Genomic DNA, 23,609 nt, shown 5'->3' on the forward strand with positions numbered 1-23,609 from the left:
TCAGGTACTCTCTCTCTCATCTGCTTTACTAACTGCACGTGAGGCTCCTGGTGTTTCACATAAACGTGTATTTTTCTGTTTTGTCTTCACCAAACCTGTCCCTCTAAAACACCCAAAGGCCCCATGGACACACCTCTGCCTTGTCTGTTGCCTCACTCTTAACTCTTCACTTGATTTTTTTCTGAACTTTTGTGTCCCTCACTGCCACAAACTGTCTACACCCTAAGGCTTTTTGGGTGGCTTAACTTTTAAACGAACTATCTGCATGAAGACTCTTTCTCTTCTAAGGGACTACACTGTTCTGTGTTAGAGAGAGCATTTACTCTTGCCCTCACTGAGGCCTGAAAGGTTTTTAAAGGACCTCTCAACGTCATGCAGTCCGTTGCCTGCATTACCCACGCTGCTTTGCAGGCCACACCTGTTTCAAACCAGTCTCAAAACACCCCAGTCTCTGGACAGCAAGACTCCTCTCATGTTCTGGTTCCTGCATTGTCATAGATACGCCAGCCCCCCTAGTTGCCATGGTACCCTGAAACAGGAGGATAGCTTCTGGTCCCAGGCGCTGCAGGACCTAGAGACCTGCGGCCAATCAGAGATACTCAGGGAGCTGGAGGTAAGCTACATCTCCCTCTATCTGTCTCAATCTGTTACTAAAAGAACCAATTGGGGCGGCAGGTAGCCTAGTGGTTAGAGCGTTGGTCCAGTAACTGAAAGTTGCTTAATCGAATCCCCACAATGTAAAAATCTGTTGAACAAGGCAGTTAATCCACTGCTCCTAGGCCGTCATTGTAAATAAGAATTTGTTCTTAACTGACTTGCCTAGTTAAATAAAATACAAATAAATAAAAGCCTGATTGTCTAGACCGTCCAGACACCTGCTGCCACTTTGATCATTGGAGACATTGGCACAAAGCCTCCCTATTAAATCAAGCTGTGAGTGTGCATGTCTTCAGTTATACAGTATATCATGTTATTTTATTCACACACCTATAATTTAACAATCCTGTTGTCTTCTCCCAGGCGTCCATGACTGGCAGCACTCTCAGCCTGTATCTGGAGGAAACGAGGTCCCAGGATGACTCAGTGCTACAGAACAGAATCAGTCCTGTGAAGAGGGGTCCCATTCATGACGAGCCCAAGACCAAAAGCAACCTGCAGAGGTCAAACAGGACCAGGGACACACCACCCAGGGGGAGAGGGGAGCCCCAGGAGACCAACTCCCCTACAACCCTGGAACTACTGAAGGTACATAGCAGGATTGGAGGCGGCATCTCAGTTAATTTAGGAAGTGCATTGAAGTTCCTATTCAAGAACTGAAAAATAATCTGAATTTCAGACTTGTACAGAAGGTCAGCCTTGTCAATCTGATTGGCCTGCAGCCCTGTCAATCACTCTTCATACCTCTGTTCGCTTGGACACACTCCAGGGCTCCAGCCCCGCATAACTCGTGTTAGATCGTGTTCACTTGCCGTCTCAAGAAGCAACAAGTATTTTGTAATGACGGACTTCAACATGCTGTTTTCCTATCTTGAAGTGTTGTGCGTCCATCAAACATGTAAGTGTTGTGAAATATGTATAGATGTGCAATGTCTGACCCAGGACGAGGCCTATTTGTTAGGCTTTGATTGTTTCAGAGTGAAGTTTATGGTTAGCTTGTAGCTAATGCTAGCGCTATTGTTATTCATGCATGTCTTTGTATTGCCATATTATAAGTAGCCTATTGCATTTCTACATGTGTGTTGCTATACCTTTGCATTCGTTCATGTTTATATTATGCCACAATTTTCTCTTTGGATTATTATTGTATTGCATGTACAGTACCAGTCAAAAGTTTGGACACACCTACTCATTCAAGGGTTTTTCTTTATTTTGACTTTTCTACATTGTAGAACAATAGTGAAGACATCAAAACTGAGATTCTACAAAGTAGCCACCGTTTGCCTTGATGACAGCTTTGAACACTCTTGGCATACTCTCAACTCGCTTCACCTAGAATGCTTTTCCGACAGTCTTGAAGTAGTTCCCACATATGCTGAGCACTTGTTGGCTGCTTTTCCTTCACTGTGCAGTCCAAGTCCTCCCAAACCATCTCAATTGGGTTAAGGTTGGGTGATTGTGGAGGCCAGGTCTTCTGATGCAGCTCTCCTTCTTGATCAAATAACCCTTACACAGCCTGGAGGTGTGTTCGATCATTGTCCTGTTGAAAAACAAACAATAGTCCCACTAAGCGCTGTAGTAGCTATGCTGGTGTGCCTTGAATTCTTAATGAATCACCGACAGTGTCCATGCTTCACGGTAGGAACCACACGTGAAGATCATCAGTTCACCTACTCTGCATCACAAAGACACAGCGGTTGAAACCAAAAATCTCAAATTTGGACTCATCAGACCAAAGGACAGATTTCCACAGGTCTAATGTCCATTGCGCGTGTTTCTTGGCCCAAGCAAGTCTCTTCTTATTATTGGTGTCCTTTAGTAGTGGTTTCTTTGCAGCAATTCGACCATGAAGGCCTGATCCATTCAGTCTCCTCTGAACAGTTGATGTTGAAGTGCGTCTGTTACTTGCGTCTGTTACTCTGTGAAGCATTTATTTGTGCTGCAATTTCTGAGGCTGGTAACTGAAGAAATGAATTTATCCCCTGCAGCAGAGGTAACTTTGGGTCTTCCTTTCCTGTGGTGGTGCTCATGAGAGCCAGTTTCATCATCAGTGCTTGGTGGTTTTTGCGACTGCACTTAAAGAAACTTTCAAAGTTCTTGAAATTTTCCGCCTTGACTGAACTTCATGTCTTAAGGCAATGATGGACTGTCATTTTGCTTTGCTTATTTGAGCTTTTCTTGCCATAATATGGGCTTGGTATTTTACCAAATAGGGCTGTCTTGTCACAACACAACTGATTGGCTGAAACACACCCTAGTCAACAGCCAGTGGAATCGCGTGGCGCGAAATACAAATACCTCAAAATGCTATAACTTCAATTTCTCAAACATATGACTATTTTACACCATTTTAAAGACAAGAGCCTCGTTAATCTAACCACATTGTCCGATTTCAAAAAGGCTTTACAGCGAAAGCAAAACATTAGATTGTCAGGAGAGTACCTTGCCAAAAATAATCACACAGCCATTTTCAAAGCAAGCATATATGTCACAAAAACCAAAACCACAGCTAAATGCAGCACTAACCTTTGATGATCTTCATCAGATGACACTCCTAGGACATTATGTTATACAATACATGCATGTTTTGTTCAATCAAGTTCATATTTATATCAAAAACCAGCTTTTTACATTAGCATGTGATGTTCAGAACTAGCATACCCACCGCAAACTTCCGGTGAATTTACTAAATTACTCATGATAAATGTTGACAAAATACATAATTATTTTAAGAATTATACATACAGAACTCCTTTATCCAATCGCGGTGTCAGATTTTAAAATAGCTTTTCGGCGAAAGCACATTTTGCAATATTCTGAGTACATAGCTCGGCCATCACGGCTAGCTATTTTGACACCCACCAAGTTTGGGGCTCACTAAACTCAGAATTACTATTAGAAAAATTGGATTACCTTTGCTGTTCTTCGTCAAAATGCACTCCCAGGACTTCTCCTTCAACAACAAATGTTGTTTTGGTTCGAAATAATCCATAGTTATATTGAAATAGCTCCGTTTTGTTCGTGCGTTCAGGTCACTATCCGAAGGGTGACGCGCAAGCACATTTCGTGACAAAATAATTCTAAATATTCCATTACCGTACTTCGAAGCATGTCAAACGCTGTTTAAAATCAATTTTTATGCTATTTTTCTCGTAAAATAGCGATAATATTCCAACCGGGCGACGTTGTATTCATTCAAAGGCTGAAAGAAAAAAATAGAGAATTCTCGTGAACACACATCTGTCTCACTGTCCCCAGGCTGACCACTTACAAACTCTCCTGCTGTTCTTCGCCCAGCTTACAGCAGACACCCCATTCCACTTTGTGGCGCCTTCTGAGAGCCAATGGAAGCCTTAGAAAATGTCATGTTACAGCACAGATGCTGTTTTTTTCAATAGAGATGCAACAGAAGGACAACAAATTGTCAGACAGGGCACTTCCTGTATTGAATCTTCTCAGGTTTTGGCCTGCCATATGAGTTCTGTTATACTCAGACACCATTCAAACAGTTTTAGAAACTTTAGAGTGTTTTCTATCCAAATCTACTAATTATATGCATATTCTCATTTCTGGGCAAGAGTAGTAACCAGTTTAAATCGGGTACGTTTTTTATCTGGCCGTGCAAATACTGCCCCCTAGCCCCAACAGGTTTTAAGAAGGAAAGAAATTCCACAAATTAACTTGAAATCCATTCCAGGTGACTACCTCATGAAGCTGTTTGAGAGAATGCCAATAGTGTGCAAAGCTGTCAAAGGCAAAGGGTGGCTACTTTGAAGAATCTCAAATATAACATATATTTTAGTTAAAAAAAAAAATGGGTTACTACATGATTCCATATGTTATTTCATAGTTTATGTCTTCACTATATGCAATGTACAAAAACCTTGGAATGAGTAGGTGTCCAAACTTTTGACTGGTACTGTATATCTATTTCTTGGTCTCTTAAGTGGATCCTAATGCTTGTGTTGTTTCTCCCTTTTTAGAACCACACAACAATATAAAGAACATTAATGGAATCAGCTGTGTCGGTGTGTGCGCGTGGTGGTGACCAAGTGTTCAGTATGGGCCTCAGCATGGTGTTTTAACCAGACAACACTGTAGTGAGAAGAACCAAAGCAATCAGCATAAGTTACTTGCGGGTGAGGGCATTCGCAGCCGAGCTCCTGTTAGCCAATTTTCCGTTGTCCTGGGGATCGCCGGATTTAGCTACCAATATATATATATTTTTTTTTATTCGAGACGGATTCTGACCTGCTATAGTTAAGATGTTTAGGTACCGAAAGAGGAGTTTGTGCATCTCACCACGAGACGACCGTCACCACCCACCTCAGCCCACCCCCGCCATACGAAGCGATCATGCACCTGAGCCTTCCTCACTTTCTCATCCAAGAGACTACTACAAGTGGTGAGAGAGTGACCACACCCTCTCCAGTTAGGAGCTGCAGAGGGACTACTGATCTATGAGCAGGAAGAGCTCAGGAGGGCGTACTCTAGGTCCTCCCGGCTTGAGTCACCGCCACGGGAGCACCATTACTGCCGTTATTCTCCTGACCGCAACTACTCTAGGCCCCCCTGGCTAGAGCCATCATCATGGCCTCAGAAGCACCACCACTGCTGATACTTCCATAGTCGGCCCGGCTGCTCCCCTGAGAGACTACTCCAGGCCTCCCCGACCAGAGTGTTCACCACCTCCATGGGAGCATTGGGACTTCCACTATGTTCCGAGGTGGCCCACAGAGCGGAGTTGCTCCAGGCCCCCCCGGCTGGAGCCTACGTATCTTTTAATTTTTTTTACATCCCTTTTTCTCCCCAATTTTGTGGTATCCAATTGGTAGTTACAGTCTTGTCCCATCGCTGCAACTCCCATACGGACTTGGGAGAGGCGAAGGTCGAGAGCCGTGCATCCTCCGAAGCACAACCCAACCAAGCCGCACTGCTTCTTGACACAATACCCATTTACCCGGAAGCCAGCCGCACCAATGTGTCGGAGGAAACACCCTACACCTGGTGACCATGTCAGCGTGCACTGCACCCGGCCCACCACAAGATTCACTAGTGTGTGGTGGGACAAGTACATCCCTGCCGGCCAAACTCTCCCCTAAACCGGACAATGCTGCGACAGAGCCTGGACTCGAACACAGAATCTCTAGTGGCACAGCTAGCACTGTGATGCAGTGCCTTAGACCCCTGCGCCACTCGGGAGGCCCCGCCTATGTCGTATCTACCAGAGCGTCGGGAACGCCTCCTGGCCCAGATCCCAAGCCAAGCTGTGCATTCTATGCCTGCTCCTAGTATGTAACCACAGCCTGCAGCTACTGGCAAGGTTAAGTACAGGCTTATCCACCCCGGCTTGCCAGCACCATGCTAATTCCAGCCCCAAGGGTCCTGCTACCTCCAGACCTACCAGATGTCGCTTCGGGACCTGCCACACGTCGCCTTGAGTATCCCACCAGAAGTCACCCCTGGTGTCCCCCCTGACCTAATGTCCAGTTCCCTTCCCTCCTGGTAGGGTCAGAGATTCAGTTTCCTGCCTACCTGGCAGGTGTAAAGTGTTCAGGCTTAGAGCCTCCTGCCCTGCTAGGCCTCAAGTGTGCTGCACTAGGCTCACTGTCTCCAGACTGTCAGCTCTCGGTCCCTAGCACTATGTCATCAGTCTCCAGCTGTGCTAGGTCTGTCTCCCCAGCACTAGTCTGCCCTCAGTACCTAGCCCAGGTGGGTCATCAGGCTTCTACCCGGTTAGGCTCAGAGTTACCAGTTCCTCTAGTAGGCCCAGAGCTCCACTGCTCTCCTAGCCATCAGTCGTTCTCCCTGGCAGGTCCAGAGTCAGTGTGAGTCAGTCTCCCTGTCAGGTCCAGAGTGGGTGTCCCCTCTTAGGTCCAGAGCCACTTTACCTGTCAGGCCCAAAGCCCACAGCCATCAGATGTTTTAGTTTCAAAGTCTCCAGCTCTAGTCAACTCTCAGTCCACTGCTCCACCAGGCTAAAGGTTCTTTGCCACACTAGGTCTGCAGCTTCTGCCCTCAGTTAGTCTGCAGCCCCCAGTCTCAGTTGACAAGCAGTCCGCTCCCTCAGTGCTACATGCCAAACCTCCTGCCCCATCTCCGGGTCCTAGCCTGCTCCACCATGGGTCCTCACCTGCTCCAGCCTGGGTCCTCACCTGCTCCACCATGGGTGCCATTGCTTTCAGCAGTGGTGAGGCAGTCACCAACCTCCACTGCAACAGCCAGTGAGCTGCTAACAACAGTTGTGGCCGGCGTGCCACAGTCCTCCTCTGCAGTAGGCAAGCTACCACCTCCAGCCATGACCAGCCTCCGGCATTGTACTCAGCGCCAACAGATGGACTAGAGTTAGAGGGTCTTTTGCAACACTTGTGTTGTTCCATGGGGCTGCCCAAAGCTGTCTCTGCGCCTATGTGCACCTCCATTCCCTGGCGGCTCCTAAGCCTCTTATGTATACCAGTGCCGGCACCCTCCTGGCCCCCATGGTCCCCTAAATTGATACCCTTCACTGCTCTGGTCCCTTCACTGCTCTGCCCTGCCTATCCTGCAGGATAGGACTAGGCCCTTTCAGGACTTAACCCCCAAATAAATCCAGGTGTGGCTATACAAAAGGCTGCCCCTCTCAAACTGATTGGCCTGCAGCCCTGTCAATCACCCATTCACACTTCCGTTCATCCAACCAATCAGGGCACTTGGACGCACTCCAGGGCTCCGCCCCGCACACCTCATGGTAGGGCTTGTTCACCGGCCGTCTCGAGAAGAATAAGTATTGTGTAATGACTGACTTCAACATGCTGTTTCCCTTTCTTGAAGTATCTTGAACATGTAAGTGTTGTGAAATATGTGTAGGTGTGTGCAATGTCTGACCCAGGACGAGGCCTATTTGTTAGTCTTTGAGTGTTTCTGAGTGAAGTTTGTTATGGTTAGCTTGTAGCTAATGCATGTCTTTGTATTGTCATATAAGTAGCCTATTGCATTTCAACACGTGTGTTGCTATACCTTTGCATTCGTTTATGTTCATATTATGCCACAGTTTTCTCTTTGTATTATTGTATTGCATGTATATCTATTTCTTAGTCTTATAAGTGGACCCTAATGCTTGTATTGTTCCTCCCTTTTTAGAACCACACAACAATATAAAGAACGTTAATGGAATCAGCTGTGTGTGCGTGTGTTGGTGACCAAGTGTTCAGTATGGGCCTCAACATGGTGTTTTAACACACAGTGCGTGGGTAAAGCCACCACAAGGCCATATTACAACCTACACTGTATGTGTTCTGATAATTGCGTTGTTTGCTGTCAATTCACATGCCTTGCGACTGTGATATATATATATATATATATATATATATATATATATGCCTACAGGCCAAGACAAGACAATGGCAGAACAAATTCAACCACACCTTTGTTTTATAACAAAACCGGATAGCAACCTCTGTCCGGTGAAGTCTGAGAGGCATATGTAACAGACAGTTACATGACCTACAGCATGGTTAAGTAAATTAATGTTTCCAACATTTTCGGACCACTAAACAACTATGGATTTAGAACCACAGAGTTACCACAAGTCGCAAAATAACAGGAGTTGCCTCCACTATTCCAGCACCATCTCAACTTCATTTAAACTCCAGCACCATCTCAACTTCATTTCAACATCAAATCACCCCTGCTTAGTCTAAAACAGTGACAACTAAAAGATACCAGAATTTTTTTCATTTATTTTATTTTAATTTAGTCCATCATAAGCTAAATATGATGTGGCTGTCCATGGTTCTGATTTCTGTTTGCGCACATGTGTGCCCGTTCGTGCAAGTAGAAAAACATGTTGAGTCACCCTACTTGCAGAGAAACGCCAATGCCATCCTCTTTCATGTTGACGAAACGGTCTATCACGCTGTCATACAGTACAAGCTTTAATCTTTTGTTGTCCTAGACTACCTGGCTAAAATGCTTGCTCGCCTAACTTCCATTCATGGGAAACGTTAGCTCGTTAATATTAGCCTTCCACCTCTAGCTGCGTATTGAACTTCCATCATCTCAGGCCAGGGGCACAACAATGTATGAATTAATGGTTGGATCAGAATCGCCATTATAATCATTGGCCAGTACAGATAATTAAGTAAAACCACAGCTCCAAATCCCTATGTCCATCCATGGCTAATTTAGGAAAGAGCCAATTTTAGCTAGCTAGCCACCGGAGGACGACAACACGAGATGCAACAAGTCGTATTGTTTCTGTTTAATGACCTATGCTCTCAAAGCAATTTGATAGAAGAGACGCCAAATCCAAGCTAGCTACCCTTGACACTATTTAAAAAAATAATAATAAATTCACCAGGACCATTCAGTTAAGCTGTGAATGTCAAGGGAGACCAAATGCTCACTGGCTTCCCTTGCATTTAATGCTACAGGTGGCAACAATGTCATACTCGTTTGGACCAGACAGTATCAGATAGATGGCCTACATGTAGAGAGACAGAGGGAAGCTGATTCACTCGCTCGGTTGCTTTCTCCTGTGAGATACATTCAGCCTCTTGCGAATTGAACAACATTTTAGGGTGAAGCCTGGCTTCCCTTCGCACCCATGAATACACACCACTGCACGCTACTCTGCCCATGACAGGTCTAACTGGACCCAGTGGATGCCAGGCCAGTCAGGACTTGTAGTGTGTGGGATAATAGATAAAAACATAGTTAAAACCGCACACTGAGCCGAATGCTTTGACTCCTCACTCTTCTCTGATGCCTCAGACTGCTGCTTGGCAGTCCCTATACTGCTTGGAAATGGCAGACGTGACCTAAACACTATATGTACAGAAGTCTGTTCTGTTGTGCTGTAATGTACTGTTGGCTTAGGAGGTAGGTTGAGTAAGGGCACAAGCACTTTGAAACTGAACGCCCTTAAAAACAAACATTCATTGAAGATTGAATACATAATTGTTGATATTGGTGTAATTACCCTTGACAGTCATAATCCTACATTAATCTTAGATTCTGCGTCATTTACATTGCAAAAAAAATATCACAATATGAGTGGCTGAGCCTGTAGATGCATGACCTGTAAAGCTCAATTCACATGACTTGCGCAAGAACGGCATAGTACTGAGCGAGCTATTGTTGTTCCACGGTGGAGGCATTGTGCTCCGCAAGAGGGTTGCGGCGAGCAAGGTCCTTTGGGGTCAGAGTCATTGCACTCCGACTTTAAGTAAATTTACACCCCACACTGTGCCGGACCCAATGGAGAGCTTGGCGACTTGCACGAGTCAAGTCCTTACTGTCTGTCCTTTAGGTGACCCTGAGGAAGGACCCAGACTGTGGAGACTTCGGCTTCAGTGTGTCAGATGGCCTCCTGGAGAAGGGTGCCTACGTCAACATGATCCGACCAGATGGTCCTGCCGACCAGGCCGGGTTGAAACCCTACGACCGCATTCTGCAGGTACACATCTTTGTTCAACTAATGTATTATTTTTTTTCCTACAGTATCTACATCTGTGTGTTATGTTACCTGACCCTTCCTGTCCCAGGTGAATCGAGCAAGGACCAGAGACTTTGACTGCTGCCTGACCGTCCCCCTCATCACTGAAGCAGGAGACAGCTTGGACCTGGTAATCAGCAGGAACCCCCTGGCACAGGCAGATAATGGGCCACCTCAGGACTGCGAGGACCCGTCTGATTCACTGTTGGACTTCCCATATTACAGGACCAACAGTATCGCCCTGTGACGAAGGTCCAGGTGGGAGATTATGGATTAATAGGCACTGCACATTACACACACTGATTTTGTTTCATATCTTTTGTACAGACGCACACACAGAACCACATTCACACGTGAGCATACATGTGTACGTGAATATTCACACAGACACACTGTCATTCACACTGCGTGACCAGTGTTAGCCAGTCTAATCATGTGATCTAGAGCAGAGGAGACTCTGTCAGGCTCCTAGGGCCGTTGTGGAAAAAACATGTCGTTACGTAACAGCTTCTGGATGACAACGCTAGCGTTGCTCAGTTCTGCAGAAATCTTAGAGAAACACAAACACGCACTTCCATCCCAGAGAAGCAGGCGGGTTTGGCACAGCATTTATTTTTTATTTTATTTATTGTTTGTGCAATTGACCCTCTGTGACCTTTTGCTGGGGATTGGTGCAGTTACATGTACACACACACTTGACACACGAACGTGGGCACATGCTGTGCTGGACTATTATTTAAGCCATGGGTTGGCTGGCTGCCTTCTCTTTCCCCTCCTGGCCCACATTGCCAACCCCAAGGAAAAAACAGCTAACTAGCACCTCCAAATAGATAGAATGCCAAACTGTCACTCACTGTTACTTGCCAAGTATTGCAAATATTTCTATTTTAGATCCCCCACTCTATCCTGAAGTCTAAAATGTTTGTGTAAATGGACTTGGTGACTCAGGTCCAGGTTTTATCCCTGTTATTAAATGGCCATCATATGAAGGACAAATACTTACGAATGACTGTTTTATCACATCACCTACTTTGTCCACAACAAAAGTTACATTTCAGAATGTTTATTTTTCTCATTACATTTCTCACACTGGGTTAAATGCTACTGGATAGACTGGGCAGGAATGTGTAATTCATACTTTTTGGGGATCAGTGTTTTTGTTTCGCAAGGTTCTTGTCAACGGTTTTATGTAATCAAGTTCACTATTTATTTTACCAAACCACACACTTGTTGCTAGCATGCACTAGAAGTTCACACAAATCAGATCCATGCACTGGTAGTTCACCCAAATCAGATCCATGCACTGGTAGTTCACCCAAATCAGATCCATGCACTGGTAGTTCACCCAAATCAGATCCATGCACTGGTAGTTCACCCAAATCAGATCCAGGCACTGGTAGTTCACCCAAATCAGATCCAGGCACTGGTAGTTCACCCAAATCAGATCCAGGCACTAGATTGACTTGTTTTGTCACTCATGATTAGATTGTATTATACCACGATTGGTGATAGTCACATTATTTTGAAAAGCTTTGTCACCCACTAAAGGAGTGTTCCTTATCATAAACACTACTTGATTCTGTTGTTCAGATCACATATCTTTAGATTTCACCCTCAATATCAGCATCTCCCATGTGAGGCCAGGAGTTTTTCCTGACTCGGAAAACCTAGCTCTAGTCCTTATGTATACACGTTTCAGAAGGCATTATACCAGTGTATTGACTCTCAGGAGTCCAGGGTGTGGTTTCCCCACAAACAGACTCTTAAGTGAATCACGTCCCCTGCCAAATGTGGAATAAAATACATTTCAATTGAGATGAGTGATTTCCTTTAAAACCATTTTCATGTATCTGTTGAGTTGAGGCCCCAACTCTCAATAAGGTGTGGCCTTGGATTAGAGTATTTTTCTGAACCTCCATGGCTGTTTCTACCATCCATGTTAGTAAGCATGTAGCTATAGGATTTAATGCCCCACCCAGTAGAAAGCTCACATTGTTCACAAGGGGGAATTTTGGAACATTTCTGCGCTGAACAATTGCCATCTCTTTCCTGCTCCGTCAGACCGAATGTTCCCCAGAGATGTTTCTGTTTTATCATGGCATTGTATGGTTTTATAAAGCTCTTACATAATGTGTCTGGCCCTGGCCTGCTTACCAAGCTGCCTCAGTGGAAATAAGATGATTTGTTAAATTTAATGTAATGGCTGGTGTAGAGATGTAGTGAGAATGCAGTCATGCTGTCCCGTTCAGGGCTCAACTATCTGCTTTTTAATCCTCAGGAAGGAAACCATGTTTTTAGATTATTTCATCACACATGAAAAATGTCCCATTTGATACAGAGGACATTTTGTTTTTATACATTTTATTTGAGGTGCTTCTGAATATTATTCAGTACATGGTCTCCCTATGTATAATGTTTTTATTTGTAATGACATCCTGCGTGTGGTTTCTGTATGTAAGATGTGACTGACTGCACTATCTGTTCTCTGTATAGTTCTTCTGTTTACATGGTTCCCCAGCTGCATCCAATCATTGCTATTTAAGTAGGGGGGGGGGATCTGAGCCAATTTGAAGGAATTTGGTTTGTGAGATGTACATGAAATGGATGTAATTTTATTCTTTAATGAGATGTATTTCCTGCTTTTTATGAAAATAAAGATATGACTAATGGTGTCTTTTTTTTTTTTTTCTTTCTTGAATTCTTCTACCTGAGCTGTGATCTTTGCTAGTTCAGGTATTGAGCAAACACTACACGGATCCTCTACCATTGGACATTAAGTGAAGGAATGTTTGCAGAAAGAACAATGTCCTGAATAGTTTGGTTAATTAAGGATTTCATGCCTATTTCTACAAAGAAAGACCTTACTCCAGCCTTGTTTGGCCAGCCTCCCCCACACTATTGATGCCAGGTAACAAGCTGAACATAAATCTACAATGGTCTGACCCTCCACACTCCCACTGTTCTGTAGATGTGAACGTCATGTCTTTGTGGGTGAGGGAGCATGGTGTCGACATGGTTTCCACCGGTCAATGGATTTATGGCAGAGAGGACACCTAGGATCGTTTACCAGAAGTGTCAATGAGCTGTCACGCTGGCTGCCGTAGGGCCGACCCAAGGGGGCAAAGTAGGACTCAAGTTCAAATAAATATAGTTGGCTATTTTGGGGGATGGGGTGCAAGGTGTATTGTGATTTGTTGAAGCAGCACTTGCTGAACAAAACAGTATTGATCAGCAAGGTGATGGAGATGAGCAGTCATATTATATTCCTTTCGGTATTAATCAGGTATTACATTACTCATCACATGAGCATAGTGCACTGAACCGCCTCAGCTACACCCATATGTTTCTGGCACTGGCAACAGGGTCTGAGTTTTCCACAACACCAGAGGGACTTCTCAACTGTACTACGCCCCTGTCTACCATTCCAAGGTTTCACCTACCTTTTAATGCCCATTTTGGCTAAAACTAGCTAGATTAGAGGCCCAGTGCAGTCAAAAATGTTTCTGTGTTTTATATACTCAGTGGACAGTTTATTAGGTACACGAACCCGTTCACGGAAATGGTTTGAGTCATGTGACCGTGGTTTGCTATGTAAACCAGGTAGACAGGCATCGAGGCATTCAGTTACTTTTTGATTAAATGTTAGAATGGGCAAAACAAGTGACCTAAGCGACTTTGAGCGTGGTATGATCATCAGTGACGGGTGCCCCGGTTCCAGTATCTCAGAAACAGCTGGCATCCTGGGATTTTCACGCATGACAGTGTCTAGGATTTACTGAGAATGATGCGACAAACAAAAAACATCCAATCAGCAGCAGTCCTGATTATGATGAGAGGTCGAAGGAGAATGGCAAGAATTTTTAGCTGTCAGCTAAAAACAAGAAGGAGAGGCTCCAGTGGGCACGTGATCAGCAACACTGGAGGGGGAAAACATTGTCTGGTCCGACGAATCCCGGTTCCTGTTGCGTCATGCTGATGGCAGAGTCAGGATTTGGCTTATGCAGAAAGAGTCCATGGCCCCATCCTCCCTGGTGTCAACGGTACAGGCTGGTGGCGGTGGTGTAATGGTGTGGGGAATGTTTTCCTGGCAACGTTAGGTCCCTTAAGACCATTTGCGCGAAGTTTGCATGCCCCAAAGAAATCAGGCTGTTCTGGAGGCAAAGGGGAGTCCGACCCAATACTAGATATACCTACAAATTGTGTGTATATTTCCACACAATGAGGTTGGAATAATACTGTGAAAGTGATGATAATGCCCTTTTAGTGTACGAGCGAGTGTAAGAGCTGAAGATCCGCCAGAAATTTCTGCCTGTTTTGGTGGGATGGAGTTTTCGCCTTCCCTGGTGACAACACCAGGCAGTAAATTAGTTAATAGACCATCAAGAAAGAGAGTTCCAAACCTCTGCTATTAACAGCTAATTTTATTTTGTCCCCTCCCCACTCAAACCACTCTGACAGTCCTAGTACAATTTTTGCTTGAGAATTGCTCTTTGCTAAGAACCTATTCTTTTTTTCACCCTTTTAATTGAAAAGAATTACAGTAAGGTGCTTTTAATTGTTACCCATAAAGGATTTGATACTGAGATAAAAACGGCTGCATTGGACCTGATTCTAATCTGTTGAAAGTTAAGTAATTCTGAGAGGAACGTATAGGATGTGTCTGTCGAGGTCATCTGAGGGGTCAGAGTTGCCACATCCTATAGCCCATCAGTAACTTTCACTGTTGTGACCAAGCATAAGTGAGTGGTCATTTTGATGGGGTGTGTGATTACAGGAAAAAGTCTTAAAATGGAAGCACGGGCACTCAATTCCTGCAGGGTGTCTGTCAGCACCATAACAATAGTACAATTGTATTTGTTTAATTAAATATGAGTCTACTCTATTAACACCAACATCATTTCAAAAATGACACAAGGTACAATATTTATTGTGTGGTTATTTAAGCCTCCTTATTTGAATGCATTTGTTTTAAGTCCTTTTCAATATATACATGTAGGATATGAATATGGAATACGAATATGGGAGAATGTAGAAAAATATCCTCATGTTAGAAGTGAATGTGTGTAGTATTTCCATAGCAGTCTGTATGAGAGAAATGCAGGCCAGTAGACCCTAGGGAAAGTTACTTAAATGCACTTCACAGAACAAATTAATAATTCACTCAAAGACGTGTAAAGAAAAATACGTTTATTTTCAATCTAGGAAGAGATGATACAATGAGCATCTTAAAGAAGGACAGACGTTAGACAAAAATACTTTGGTACACTTGATTTTCCAACAGGGTTTATTTATTGCCCTCTGGACTAGTAATCTTGCTGACCAAGCACTGTACTGTGGATGTTCATGTACATGCATTGGGTAAAAGAATCTCACTTGAACTTTAAACATTCATATTTTTTTTATGTTGGTCACATATCAATTTTTGTATTTTTACATCTGTTTTCAAATTGAAATCAAATAATTTGAGTGGTAAAGGCCATTTCTTTGACGAATATTACACACTGCAAATATTCATTCAGGCTCATAACATTTAACATTAAAATACAAATTGCTGACTGTATTCAGAAAACATCAGTCCTCATCAGTGACAATGTTCATATGATGTACAGTATAAAATGGTTAATACAAAAAGGCATATGTGATTCACAAACAATAAAAATACTAAAATACAAACAAGTAAAATACTAAAATACAATTGCCTAAAATTAACATGATAAAATCCAGCGTCTGGTGGTAGATTCATATGATACAGATATTCAGTGACCATCACTGCTATTAAAATGAGTGCACCGGAGAAAAAAACAATTATTTCACATTTTTAGAAAAAACATTTTGCTAAGGTTACATTTTTTACTCCAATCAAGTTATGGTTCTCACAACTCTCACAGGTTTATTCCTAAAGAAACAGAATGTTTGATGGCAATGTTCCACCTTTATTTTATTGATATATTTATAGCAAGTGAGTGAGAGTCTAATGCTCCTGTTTGAACCGATAGATATCAAAGTGAGCAATACCAAAAAGGTTTGAAGCTATATACTTTCCTTTTTAAATGCATGGTGCAAATGTAACTGTAGGTTCTTGCGACCATTACAGAGGAGGTTGGTGGCACCTTAATTGGGGATGACGGGCTCATAGTAATGGCTGGAACAGAATCAATGGAATGGTATCAAATACATTAACAACAGGGTTTCCATGTAGTTGATACCATTCCATTCACTCCATTCCAACCATTATTATGAGCCGTCCTCCCCTCAGCAGCCTCCTGTGGACCATTATCATAAGAGATCACTACAATAAAGGTGAAACTCAACGTATAAAGTGCAAAGAGAGGTTTCAATAAATGCACTGGGGCGGACTGTAGGCAATGTACAAATACTCTTAAAATGCTTCTTCCCTTTTGTCCTTCACTTCCTCCTTGTTTTCCCCACCTCCTTTCCTGCCTCCCTCCTAAGGACATGTGATCCTTCCGGGAACATTTTGTGCAGTATTTGGGCATGGCCATAGTTAACCTTAAGGACGTACGTATGAACTTCTATATTTACACTGCATGTTGTCACTATACATTCAGGTGGTGTGGAAGTCTACTCTACTAGCAGGTGTGACTGGCTGGCGTCCACTAGCACAACTAAGATTTATTCAGTTGCATCTCAAAACAAACAACATCGACAACAGATAAAAAATGACCTCAGACAAGGATACTGCCACAATAATGTGAGGAAATTATCTTAATAGTTTGCTACCTAACATGTTACACGTTTAGTTTACTGTATTTGTGATAAGTGAAAATTACCTTTTTTTTCTCTAGTATTTCCGAACAAACACCTTCTCAGTTCTCAACAATCAACAGAAAGTTAATTAACATAGAACAACATGTTCTATCTCAAAATATAGCCTGAACTGAAATCACCACCCACTACAGCAACGACAACAACGCTAACAACAACATTAAAAAAATACACAGAGAAAAAACTACAACAACCCAGTGACAATATATATAATGTAGCTCTCTTCATCATCGTCATAGAAACCAAACCAGAATATTCCTAGTGCGGATATATAGAACAATGTAAACCTGGTTCTACCACTATCAAAGTTAGCAAATATATGATAAAAACATAGAAAGCACGTCAATCAGCATGTCCTCTCACAGAGAGTGCTCACATCATTGTTTCTACAATGGTGTGGGTGGGCTTAATCAGGCCGTTGTTCCCATTGGGGTCCAGAGGCTGGGTCAGCTCGCTGCCCTTCACGCTGTACTCTTTGGGGCGAGAACTCGCACCTCCCTTTACTGGGGCCGCCACTGCCTTAATCCTCTGTGGGGAGGAGAGGAAAAATCCTTATATCATGCCATAAAATCATATTACATTGTATACTGTATCATGTGAATATCTTATTATCTTATATCTTGTGTGCCATATCATACAAGTTATGCAATTGCATACCGCATGCCATTCCCACAATTGCTGCACTTCCTTGCAGGCAGTGCTTGTATTCATACCACTAGTTAACCCTTTATCAATGATTTGGGACATCTTCTAGGTTATCTAGCATCATCTTTTGTGTTTGCGTACCTCGATGAGCGGGCCGTCGGACTGGAGGATCTTGATGACCATTACCATGGGGATGCAGATCATGGAGGCCAGGGCCAGAGACCAGCCCAGGCCGATGGACCAGTCTGGGTACTCATACACCTTGTTATAGGTCAGTGGCTTGTACTTCACCAATGAGAAGATAAAACAACCCTGGGAACAACAAGAAAAATGGTTTAGGACATGGTCCCTCACGGAGACATTCAACAGTACATCATCACTCTGATCCAAGAGGTTCCTCATGTTTTCAGAACCACAACACAACAGTGTTGGGCTATTGATCACACTGTAACAGGCTGTTGAACACTTTGTAACAGTGTTGGGCTATTGATCACACTGTAATAGTGTTGGGCTGTTTAACACTTTGTAACAGTGTTGGGCTGTTGAACATGCTGTAACAGTGTTGGGCTGTTGAACATGCTGTAACAGTGTTGGGCTGTTGAACATGCTGTAACAGTGTTGGGCTGTTGAACATGCTGTAACAGTGTTGAGCTGTTGAACATGCTGTAACAGTGTTGGGCTGTTGAACATGCTGTAACAATGTTGAGCTGTTGAACATGCTGTAACAGTGTTGGGCTGTTGAACATGCTGTAACAGTGTTGGGCTGTTGAACATGCTGTAACAGTGTTGGGCTGTTGAACATGCTGTAACAGTGTTGGGCTGTTGAACATGCTGTAACAGTGTTGGGCTGTTGAACATGCTGTAACAGTGTTGGGCTGTTGAATACTCACCGCACAGAGGACGGGAGTGATGAAGGTCCAGCTCCATTTCATCCATGGGTTTGGTCGGTAGCCAATCATGTCTTCAATTGCATCATAGAAATTATCAGCGCCTGTCAACCAGACAGAAGAACAGACTGGTTGTAAGGGACACACTCCTAGTCTCCTATACAATAAAGGTAACCATCATATAAAACCTGAGCATTTTCTCAAGGTGAAACATCAGGGTGATGTATTAACTTAAAACAGAATCAGTATCTCTTCATCTCTAGACCAATGACAAGAGCTACAGTACAGGATGTGGAGCCATCATAGCCTCTACAAACACCCTAATCTACCTGTCGGCTTTTCCATGAAGTCACATATTATGGCATAAACAATCTCTCTGTAGGGGCTGGATTCAATCCGTATTGCAGAAGTATCAAGGAAGAGCTGCACTTTTGCTCGATTTAAATTTAAGGGCAATGTTCCCACCTTAGCGGAGACTGCATTCACGGTAAACGCTGCATACGTCAGCTCAATCGGAAATGACCTTCTGCGATACTTCCGTGATACAGATTGAATCCAGCCCTAGTTTACTGTTAACTGTTACAAAACTAGGAACAGGTTCCACTCAGCAATGACAGACAACCCCTGTTATGGCCTATGTGCCATTGCATGATAAGCTATTCTTAGCAATACCGGCATGCTTGCTCTCTTAATAATGGCTATAACAGCGTTACTAAAAACACCTCTAGGAATGGCAGCTGGGTCGTTGTGCTCCTGTTCACCTCTTCATTATAAAGGTCATTGTGATGAGGCGGCATAGTTCTTAGTCATTTGCCTTCAATAGAAGCCAATGGGCCGTGCGTAAAAGCCAATTCAAGTGATTTACGATTGGCGTGAAAGGAAACAAGGTTATTGTTTACATTTTACCCCAAGCAAGGTCATAACTCATGTGTTATTGTTTTTGTTTAACACTTTAAAAACACAGTATCTTAACATGTGTTCCCTAAATGTAGGCTACACACTTTATTTGGCAAAAAGGGCAACAACAAAAAACTTACCATAAACCCAGGCTACAGCAATACATTCAAAGAATGCAACCCACAAAAGGCACACACCACTGGCTGCATAGTAGTCAAAGAGTTGAAACACATACATGCCACCCTGAAAAGAAAGCACATAACAAAAAGAGAGTGAGAGAGAAATACAGAAAGGGAGAGCGATGGGGTGGGCATGGGTAGGAAAAAGTGGAGGAGGTTGATACATCAGAATGCGGGCGCTGGGCCAATGAAAGGAGAGTTCAACAGGTGGTGAGATGTGAGGTATAATTGAAGTAAAGTTAACTGGAACATAGCATTCCAAATTGTTCCATTCGTGATGTCAAGCACACAGGATGTGATATGAGAGGTCGTTAGTAGAAACCCCATATTTGGTCGCAAAATTGTGACATTGGCAAAGTATGTGGAAAAACTATTGTGATGTTATCTTATAAGTTAACCTGAAGTGTGTGTAGTAGAAACGACAGTGTGTATCGTTAGCTTATATTGAGATGTTTCTGTATGTGAACATAATTTAATTCCAAAGGTCTCAGAAGCGATTTTTTAAAATTGTATTTAACTAGGCAAGTCAGTTAAGAACAAATTCTTATTTACAAGGTAAAAATCTGTTGTTCTGCCACTGAACAAGGCAGTTAACCCAATGTTCCCTGGTGCCTTGTTCAGTGGCAGAACTGGGATTGAGCTCTGGGATTCGATCCAGCAACCCTTTTGGTTACTAGCCCAATGCTCTTACCACTAGGCTACCTGCCACTAATCGTAGTATGTCAATGTGTCTTACATGTAAGGTAAAAACAACATGTCGTGCATAGAGATACGTTAAAGTGCTGTTGGTGTACTTACTTTCGTTACCATGGTAAGTCCCAAAAGATAGCTTATGCAGCACATTACAGCTATAAAGATCTCGCGGCGATAACCCGTCCTTAGGGCGGCTGGATACAGATCGACCAGGGAGGTGATCTGTCCTTCCACCTCCACAAACTGGGGAGACAGAAAGCAACACATCAACCTTAATGTCCCACAGAACTCTGACATCCATTACCACTATAATTGATATTGCTTTTAGGCCTTATTACAAAAACATGAATACTAAATAAATACATTATAAAGTAACAACCTATATTTATAGCCCTGGATCTCATATGAGCAAATACCCTGAGAAACTGTTGAGCATGAAAAATCCAGCAGCGTTGCAGTTCTTGGCCCACTCAAACCGGTCCACGTGGCACCTACTACTATACCCCGTGCAAAGGCACTGAACTCTTTGGTCTTGCCCATTCACACTCCCCTTCATCTACACTGATTGAAGTGGATTTAAGAAGTGACATCAATAAGGGACAATAGCTTTCACCTGGTCATGTTCTGTAAAGTCAGCGTACAGGAATATGGAAACACTTAAAAAATGTGCAGCCTGGAACCAATTTCATTTCTCAGTGGTCTGTCGAAAGCTTAACAAAAAGTAATGTCTGCCTCTCTATATGTTCACTTTTCTTTCTCCTCAAACCGCTGATTAGACTAGACTAGAGAATGACTGCTGTCTCTGTTGTGCAGTAATGAGACATTCTAAACAAGGCTTCTCTTGGGAAGGCCTCCTATTGGTTTGTTCATGCAAAACAAAACTGACTGTCTCCCACTCTCAACCTCTCTCTCGCCCTCCCCCTCCCTCCCTCTCTTTCTCCAGTCTATTCTTCATGGAAACCCTATCCACTTCAAACTACTCCAGTTGTCTTGTCATGGGCTGAATTATTTAATTGGCAGTGCTGTTGTCGTCACAGTAAATGTATCTGGAGTCACACTACTCTGATTTAGTGAAATAGACTTTGTTATTCAGCATACACTGAAAACAGTTTTTTCCCCCACATCTTACAACAAGCCCTCTCCTCATAACTATGGCATACGAGCAATGAAACAATACTGTATTCAGCACCTCTAATCTGCGTAAAATGTATGGTCAAGAATGACGGCCACTCTCCTGCTCATTTTGCCCATGGAAATAGTAGTGCTAGAAGCACAAGTATTTATTTCAAGTTTGGACCATCATCCCGATCTCCTGTTTGGCTGAGATATATCATTGGGCATGAGGAGGGCTGACTTAGCACAGAGTAAAATTACACTTGGAAGCTGGAAATGTGATAGTGAGAGAACCCCACTGATGCCACTCCTGTGTTGTCTCCCTGGCCATGCCTCCGTTCATCTTAATCAACGCCCCGGGACTCTGGGCTGCAGGGACACCTCAGAGGAAGGCTATAGGGCTAGACTGTTAGGTTCTACCTACTAAATTACTATGCGTTCAGAGATTAATTTATTACTGGTTCACACACTTTTACAAAAATGGTTTACTATTTGCGTTCAAGCCTTCAAGATGTAACAGCTGTTTTGACATAGTAGTAGAGTCCACTCTGGGAAAACACTGGTTAAAAATACTGCCTGCTGTGAAACGTGTTGGGTCGCCTTTCTTGTCTGGAAGTTATTTGAAACCAGAGGTCGTTGATGTTGATCAGACACACAATCTCTTTTATACCAATGACTGACCTGACTGCAGCCCTGTGCTCCATTTGGAGCAAAACTGACTACTGTACTGGGGTCCTCAAAGGAACTATACCAATCGAAAAGGTACCACTTTACACTTCTGTATAGGTACCTACTTCCTATATATTTACATGGTACTGTAAATACATAGGCATATTGTAATTACAGTGTAGATACACTAACAACATGATGTAATTACAGTGTAGATACTCTAACGACATATTGTAATTACAGTGTAGATACACTATATTGTAATTACAGTGTGGATACACTATATTGTAATTACAGTGTAGATACACTAACCACATATTGTAATTACAGTGTAGATATACTAACGTATTTTAATTACAGTGTAGATACACTAACAACATATTGTAATTACAGTGTAGATATACTAACGTATTTTAATTACAGTGTAGATACACTAACAACATATTGTAATTACAGTGTAGATACACTAACAACATATTGTAATTACAGTGTAGATATACTAACGTATTTTAATTACAGTGTAGATACACTAACAACGTATTGTAATTACAGTGTAGATACACATTGTTACAAGGTCCTTATAACTAGGGACATGTACTGTCACGTACTGTGGTACGTACCACTACCAATAGTAATGTATGCTAGCTATTGGTTTAGTACTGACCTGACTGTCGAGGCCCAGTAGCAGAAGCATGATGAAGAATAGGATGGCCCAGAACGTGGGATAGGGCATCATGGACACAGCCTTAGGGTAGGCAATGAAGGCCAGGCCAGGACCTAGAAGGGGGAGAAGAGAGGGGAAGGGGGGAGAAGGGGGAACGAGAGGGGAAGGGGGGAGAAGGGGGAACGAGAGGGGAAGGGGGGAGAAGGGGGAACGAGAGGGGAAGGGGGAGAAGGGGAGAAAGAGAGGGGAAGGGGGGAGAAGGGGGAACGAGAGGGGAAGGGGGGAGAAGGGGGAACGAGAGGGGAAGGGGGGAGAAGGGGGAACGAGAGGGGAAGGGGGAGAAGGGGAGAAAGAGAGGGGAAGGGGGGAGAAGGGGGAGAGGAGAGGGGAAGGGGGGAGAAGGGGGAACGAGAGGGGAAGGGGGAGAAGGGGGAGAGGAGAGGGGAAGGGGGGAGAAGGGGGAACGAGAGGGGAAGGGGGAGAAGGGGGAACGAGAGGGGAAGGGGGGAGAAGGGGGAGAGGAGAGGGGAAGGGGGGAGAAGGGGGAACGAGAGGGGAAGGGGGGAGAAGGGGGAGAGGAGAGGGGAAGGGGGAGAAGGGGGAACGAGAGGGGAAGGGGGGAGAAGGGGGGAACGAGAGGGGAAGGGGGAGAAGGGGGAACGAGAGGGGAAGGGGGAGAAGGGGAGAAAGAGAGGGGAAGGGGGGAGAAGGGGGAACGAGAGGGGAAGGGGAGAGAAGGGGGAGAGGAGAGGGGAAGGGGGGAGAAGGGGGAGAGGAGAGGGGAAGGGGGGAGAAGGGGAGAAAGAGAGGGAAGAGAATTAACCAACCCGTCTAATTTGAGCTTGGACGGTATGAGGGGGGATAAAAACATTAAACTAAAGACATCCAAAGTATCTGGAATGCTAATGTTACAGGACTGGAAGAGACTAAGTGATAAACCTTTG

At 43.7% G+C, this 23,609-nt stretch overlaps 2 protein-coding genes across 10 annotated transcripts in view; one reads left to right on the forward strand and one right to left on the reverse strand.

Annotated features, from left to right (window-relative positions):
* The window catches only part of grip2a (glutamate receptor interacting protein 2a), a 58,886-nt gene extending 46,072 nt beyond the window's left edge, over positions 1 to 12,814 (forward strand). For 4 of the 7 annotated variants that reach the window (XM_014134915.2, XM_014134913.2, XM_014134914.2 and 1 more), the window contains 4 exons: positions 499 to 613; positions 1,021 to 1,245; positions 9,947 to 10,093; positions 10,182 to 12,814. In XM_014134915.2, coding sequence (XP_013990390.1) covers positions 499 to 613; positions 1,021 to 1,245; positions 9,947 to 10,093; positions 10,182 to 10,379 — 685 coding nt within the window. In that variant the 3' untranslated portion in view covers positions 10,380 to 12,814. Of the gene's footprint in view, positions 1 to 4; positions 452 to 498; positions 614 to 1,020; positions 1,246 to 4,640; positions 7,810 to 9,946; positions 10,094 to 10,181 lie in introns of those variants that run through there. The other 3 variants (XR_006758505.1, XM_014134918.2, XM_014134919.2) reach the window with 3 other exon arrangements.
* A 2,490-nt stretch (positions 12,815 to 15,304) lies between these two features.
* The window catches only part of slc6a6 (solute carrier family 6 (neurotransmitter transporter, taurine), member 6), a 34,220-nt gene continuing 25,915 nt past the window's right edge, over positions 15,305 to 23,609 (reverse strand). For all 3 annotated transcript variants that reach the window (XM_014134772.2, XM_014134771.2, NM_001123630.1), the window contains 6 exon segments: positions 22,666 to 22,778; positions 20,325 to 20,462; positions 19,488 to 19,590; positions 18,454 to 18,554; positions 17,705 to 17,875; positions 15,305 to 17,446 (listed from right to left, as the gene is read on the reverse strand). In XM_014134772.2, the coding sequence (XP_013990247.2) occupies positions 17,291 to 17,446; positions 17,705 to 17,875; positions 18,454 to 18,554; positions 19,488 to 19,590; positions 20,325 to 20,462; positions 22,666 to 22,778 (782 nt within the window). In that variant the 3' untranslated portion in view covers positions 15,305 to 17,290.

The sequence above is a fragment of the Salmo salar genome, chromosome ssa13 (assembly GCF_905237065.1).
Source record: "Salmo salar chromosome ssa13, Ssal_v3.1, whole genome shotgun sequence".
Taxonomy (NCBI): Eukaryota; Metazoa; Chordata; class Actinopteri; order Salmoniformes; family Salmonidae; genus Salmo; species Salmo salar.